Source organism: Salmo salar, chromosome ssa27, assembly GCF_905237065.1.
Source record: "Salmo salar chromosome ssa27, Ssal_v3.1, whole genome shotgun sequence".
NCBI lineage: Eukaryota > Metazoa > Chordata > Actinopteri > Salmoniformes > Salmonidae > Salmo > Salmo salar.
Window position 1 is genome coordinate 8,856,201 of NC_059468.1, and position 6,469 is coordinate 8,862,669.

The following is a 6,469-nucleotide window of genomic DNA, read 5'->3' on the forward strand; positions in this document are numbered from 1 at the left end:
TTCAAGCACAGGTCAGAAGTGGTTATCCAAGCACAGGTCAGAAGTAGTTATCCAAGCACAGGTCAGAAGTGGTTATCCAAGCACAGGTCAGAAGTGGTTATCCAAGCACAGGTCAGAAGTGGTTATCCAAGCACAGGTCAGAAGTGGTTATTCAAGCACAGGTCAGAAGTGGTTATTCAAGCACACGTTTGTCAGAGTGGCATGCCCTCTCTCGCTCCTCTTCAAAGGTGGAATGCAGCAAGCGTAGAGAGAGAGAGAGAGAGCAAGAGAGAGAGAGAGCAAGAGAGAGAGAGAGCGAGCAAGAGAGACAAAGAGAGAGAGAATGTGTGTCCACTGTATGTGTTTGTGAGTGAGTGAGTGAGTGAGTGAGTGAGTGAGTGAGTGAGTGAGTGAGTGAGTGAGTGAGTGAGTGAGTGAGTGAGTGAGTGAGAGAGGTGCCATTGGAAAAAGGGAGAGAGTCTAGACAAGTGTTTGGATAGACACAGGCGTTCATTTACTGATTGACAGAACAAACTCAAAATATTGACTGGCCTTGGGAGGGGCTGGCCGTCGACTGGTGGGACAGACAGCTCACCAGAGAATCCGGTGGGATGGAGAGAATGTGAGAGGAGTGCAGGAGAAGAGGAAAAGGGGAGCGAGATAATGCAGGGATCAAAGTAGGGGTTGGAGATATCAAAACTCACAAACAGGAGAGATAGTGGAGCCTCTGCTGAGAAAGACAGACGCGGACAACTACTCTACAAGATCTCTAGAGCAACTCTTTTACCTTATAGTTGGAAGAGCTAATGTGCAGCCTATGTGTTGTGGAAGCGGTATTGAAAGGTGCACTACTTGGTCGATGTGGGCAGGGATACAGATTCACTGTAACTTGTCTGTGAGGAACATCACAATATCACTGTGAAAGAGACTGAAGTCAACCACAGAGCCAAAATGACAGTAAGGAAGCTATCCGTTCACCCCATTTTCCTCTGCAACCAAGAAAGAATTATGAACAATGTGTTTCATTCAGCCAACATTCATCAATGTTTAGGTAGACATTTGTAGTAGTTTTCTAAGATGCTGACTTCTTATGAAATTGATTTAATATAGTTTTACTTCCTTTATTTTTTCGAAATGTATTATTTCAAAATAACATTTTATTGCGCCATTATATAAACAGGGAAATGTATTCAATTATTGCGTGTGGGGGGGCAACAGCAGTGCCTTAAACCGATGTGAGATGTCCCCATTATGTGACAAAATGGGATCAAATGTGTTACTGATATTAGACAGCAGGTTATTAGATAAGGAAAATTGGTTATGTAGTATGTACTATTTGGTAACACTTTATAATAACGTTCATGCAAAAGCCATTTGAAATGCTTATACATGTTTTTAAATGCTGTATTAATTATTAGAAACGTTATAGAAGCTTATGAATTGGAATCCTTGTAATGCTTATAAATAAATAAACATGTATAATGAAATACCTATTAACTGTATACTAATGCTTGTTCATGATAGGTATTATAAAATGCTTACCCGCTATATTTATTCATATTCATATCTAATCAATCCCTATACTTTTGATGCATACACTATTGATACCAAATGTTCCTAAGCATTGCATGTTGTAATTCATTAACATATGGCGCAGTAGTCAGAAGTTGGGTACAGTGCAGTACAACTTTAAACCCAAACCATACGCCTCCGTTTCCCCCAACACGAAGTTACATAACCAAGGTGTTGAGCCCATGTCCCTACAGGCTGTTCAGGTTATGCCGCTCTGGCAGGGGTCCGGGGAGGGCTTACCCCTGTGGAGCTAGCTATGCCACTCAGAGATGTATATATATCCATGGCTCTCTATGTATTAATGGGATGTCTTGGGGTCAATCCGGTTGGCTCATATAGAAAAATCACACAATCGCCTGCCTGGTGCCAGCCAATGAAAAAGTAAACAGTCGAACGGATAAATCAAAGGCTTGTTGAAAAGGGGGGTGTCCAAAAACTGTCCAATAAGAGCCTTTGAGCTGTTCATAGAGCTATAAAGGGATGTGTTTATACCTGGTTTAGTGCTGCCAAAATCGTCATGACGACAAGCATCATAACAGATATATGTTCCCATCTCCGCAGGCTGCCACAAGGTTATTGGACGAGATGTGCCATCTCACCGTCCAGTCGTTTACATCACTGGAGACCTCGGACCACTTCCAGGTGGTCAAGATGTTAGGGGAGGGGTCGTACGGGAAGGTCATGTTGGCTGTACATAGGAAAAGAGGTAAACTACGTGTTTGTTTTAACCCTAAACCCAGTTTGTCTGGCCTCATATCGACCGAATTTCTCTCTTTCTTTTGTTCTGATCACTTTTCACTCTCTCTTCCTTCCCTCAAGGAACTCCAATGGCCCTGAAGTTCTTTCCTCGTGATTCCACAAATCTCTTCTCCTTTTTGCGAGAGTATAACCTCTCCCTCTCCTTCTGCACCCACCCGTCCCTGACCAAGGCCCTCGGCATTGCCTTCTCCACCCCCTCACATTACGTTTTCGCCCAGCAAGCTAGCCTCTTCGGTGATCTGTACGACGTCATTGTCCCCGAGGTATAGTGTATGTGGGAAATGTGTCATTATTCTCGTATGCATCTTTGTTAACTAAGGTCTAGATCCAATCAGATCAAGAATTAACCGGCAATGGCAGACACCTGCATAGAGCCTGTTTTGGAGGTGTAATGTCAAATCGGTGAGCAGCTGCTCTTGCGATCCACACATTACAAATTCAAAACTAGAAAGTGTAGGCTATATAGAAATAATGACGCTCAAATTGAAAAATCCTGAAATAAAATTATAAGGGTTTCTATCATCGTATTGGAGGTGTAGATTACATCTCACGTTCTAGTGTTCAAACTTGTAAACAAGGCTGCAAGGATTTCTGTTCATGTGACTCCCTGCAGCCAATAGCAATGCCCGCTTCAGGTATAATGCCGGGAGCCACTTGTGGATTTGAGACCTATAATGCAGTTCCACCTCCCGACACTGTCAAAACACCCACCCTATGGAAGTCAACTAAAGTGGATCTAATTGAACAGAGCCGTAAGAGTGGGAAATGTAGTTCAACTTTGCCTCTGTCTTTTTCCCAGGTGGGTGTGGAGGAGGATTGTGTCCAGAGGGTCGTGTCCCAGCTGAGCAGTGCCCTAACCCACTTCCACTCCCTGGGTTTCGTCCACCGCGACGTCAAGCCCGAGAACATCTTCCTGGTCGACGCTGCCTGCCGCTGGGTCAAACTGGGCGACTTCGGCATGGCCAAGGCCACGGGAACCAAGGTACCCGGTGTGTGGTACAGTTCTGCTTACTGTACACCCGAGGCAGAGATAGCGAAGGAGTCGGAGGATAGTAGACATAATACTGCTTCAAAACCTGATGGAGGAAATGGGTTGCACAACAAGATCAAGAGGGTGTGGGTGTCGGTGGAGGCCAGTACGGACTGCTGGGCCTTGGGGATCCTCATCTACGCCATGCTGACTGGCAGTCTACCCTGGACGGAGACCGCATCCGACGACCGCTCGTACATCAAGTACAAAGAGTGGTTTGACCAGGAGAAAGATCAAGATGGTCAGGACGACGAACTAGACCTATGGGGGGAAGGAAAAGACGAGGACATCATGATGAGTTTGGATGAAGACAAGCAGAATCTGAACGAGAAAAAATCCAATCCGGTCGCCCCCCAGTTTGCCTATTTCACCCCACTGGCCTGCTCCCTTTTCCAGGCACTTCTCCACCCACAGCCTAGGCTTCGCAGTAGGCCCGACGATGTACTGGGCTACCTCGGGGGAGACTGGTTGCGGAAGAAGGAGAAGACACGGTTGGAAGAGGAGAGGAAGAAAATTAGAGGGAGAGAGGTAATCAGAAACGTGAAAGAGAGGGAGGGAAGGGTGGAGAGATAAGGGAGTGGCGACACAAGATCATAAACTTACACACTCAGAGGTGAAAGAGACAATATTTCTGACCTCCAGAAAACAATCCATATCCTCTGATGTGTCACATTGGTGCTAAAAAAGACCCTGTACAGAATATAATACCACTACAGTTGCACTTTTTGTAAGATAAATAGCCATCAAGTCATTGTTGATACTGGATAGCCTTTGGGGATAGACACAGTTGCATTTGGTTAGTATAGGGACTTGTAAGCACTTTATAAATTAGCATGTTGATGTGTTCAATCTAGTAAATTCTACAGTAAGTGTGACTACAGTAAGTTTTTTATAATATGTAAATATCATCTGTATGTCATAATGTCCTGTGGTTGGAATTGAGTCTAATAAAATGTTTATTATGAGTTAACATTTGGATTAAACTCATAAATTCAAAGTTTTCCTCTCTAGATTGCTGTGATATTTACAGTCTTCTGCACTTTGTGTTGATTCTATAGTAAGTTATCTAGCTACTCTACTGTATTACTTTAACCAAGACAATACAGTACGGAGAAAAAATGTATGAAATGTATGCATTCACTACTGTAAGTCGCTCTGGATAAGAGCGTCTGCTAAATGACTAAAATGTGAAAACTACATTTTATCAGACGCTCTTTTCCAGAGCGACTTACAGTAGTGAATGCATACATTTCATAAATTCTTTCCATACTGGTCCCCCGTGGGAATCGAACCCACAACCCTGGCGTTGCAAACACCATGCTCTACCAACTGAGCCACACAGGACAATTGACATGATTTCAGATTTTTCAAAATGATTGGACTTGGAGGGTAGAATAACAACTGTGACTGCAAGTGCCCCGCTAGGCAAAAACTGTTTGAATCATCGTGGTTTCCATGTAATTTCAACAAAAACATTCTGTTCTTTTTTTTCTTTCCCCCCTTTATTTAACCAGGTAGGCCAGTTGAGAAGGTCTCATTTACAACTGTGACCTGGACAAGATAAAGCAAAGCAGTGCGACAAAAACAACGACACAGAGCTACACATAAACAAACGTACAGTCAATAACACAAAAATGTATGTACAGTGTGTGCAAATGTAGAAGATTAGGGAGGTAAGGCAAGAAATAGGCCATAGAGGTGAAATACTAACAATTTAGCATTAACACTCGAGTGATAGATGTGCAGATGATGATGTGCAAGTAGAGATATGGGGTGCAAAAGAGCAAAAAGATAAATAACAATATGGGGATGAGGTAGTTGGGTGTGCTATTTACAGATTGGCTGTGCACAGGTACAGTGATCGGTAAGCTGCTCTGACAGCTGATGCTTAAACTTAGAGAGGGAGATATAAGTCTCCAGCTTCAGTGATTTTTGCAATTCATTCCAGTCATTGGCAGCAGAGAACTGGAAGGAAAGGCGGCCAAAGGAGGTGTTGGCTTTGGGGATGAAGAGTTAAATATACCTGCTGGAGCGCGTGCTACGTGTAGGTGTTTCTATGGTGACCAGTGAGCTGAGATAAGGCAGGCCTTTAACTAGCAAATACTTATAGATGGCCTGGATCAAGTAGGTTTGGCAACGAATATGAAGCGAGGGTCAGCCAACGAGAGCATACAGGTCGCAGTGGTGGGTAGTATATGGGGCTTTGGTGACAAAATGGATGGCACTGTGATAGACTGCATCCAATTTGCTGAGTAGAGTGTTGGAGGCTATTTTGTAAATAACATCGCCAAAGTCAAGGATCGGTAGGATAGTCAGTTTTACGAGGGTATGTTTGGCAGCATGAGTGAACGAGACTTTGTTGCGAAACAGGAAGTCGATTCTAGATTTGATTTTGTATTGGAGATGCTTATTGTGAGTCTGGAAGGAGAGTTTACAGTCTAACCAGACACCTAGGTATTTGTAGTTGTCCACATATTCTAAGTCAGAACCGTTCAGAGTAGTGATGCCAGTCGGGCGGGCGGGTGCGGGCAGCAATCGGTTGAAGAGCATGCATTTAATTTTACTAGCACTTAAAAGCAGCTGGATGCCACGGAAAGAGTGTTGTATGGCATTGAAGCTCATTTGGAGGTTTGTTAACATAGTCTCCAAAGAAGGGCCAGATGTATACAGAATGGTGTCGTCTGCATAGAGGTGGATCAGAGAATCATCAGCAGCAAGAGTGACATCCTTGATATATACAGAGAAAAGTGTCGGCCCGAGAATTGTACCCTGTGGCACCCCCGTAGAGGCTGCCAGAGGTCCGGACAACAGGCCCTCCGATTTGACACAATGAACTTTATCTGAGAAGTAGTTGGGGAACCAGGCGAGGCAGTCATTTGAGAAACCAAGGCTGTTGAGTCTGCTGATAAGAATGCGGTGATTGACAGAGTCGAAAGCCTTGGCCAGGTCAATGAAGACGGCTGCACAGTATTGTCTTTTATCGATGGTGGCTATGATATCGTTTAGGATCTTGAGCGAGGCTGAGGTGCACCCATGATCAGCTCGGAAACCAGATTGCATAGTGGAGAAGGTACAGTGGGATTCAAAATGGTCGGTGATCTGTTTGTCTTTCAAAGATTTTAGAAAGGC

General features: G+C 44.1%; 1 protein-coding gene across 1 annotated transcript; it reads left to right on the top strand.

Moving 5' to 3' along the window:
• The first annotated feature begins 435 nt into the window (after positions 1-435).
• On the top strand, positions 436-4,310 carry LOC106588290 (serine/threonine-protein kinase SBK1). Its single transcript, XM_014177124.2, has 4 exons — positions 436-936; positions 2,113-2,257; positions 2,371-2,573; positions 3,110-4,310. Exons 1-4 carry the CDS (start codon positions 931-933, stop codon positions 3,911-3,913), a joined length of 1,158 nt encoding a protein of 385 aa, XP_014032599.1. The 5' UTR covers positions 436-930; the 3' UTR covers positions 3,914-4,310.
• Positions 4,311-6,469: the final 2,159 nt, after the last annotated feature.

Coding starts and splice junctions, on each gene's coding strand:
- LOC106588290 (XM_014177124.2), top strand. Junction 2,258..2,370: donor GGCTGTACATAGGAAAAGAG/GTAAACTACGTG, acceptor CCTTCCCTCAAG/GAACTCCAATGGCCCTGAAG. Junction 2,574..3,109: donor ACGACGTCATTGTCCCCGAG/GTATAGTGTATG, acceptor TCTTTTTCCCAG/GTGGGTGTGGAGGAGGATTG.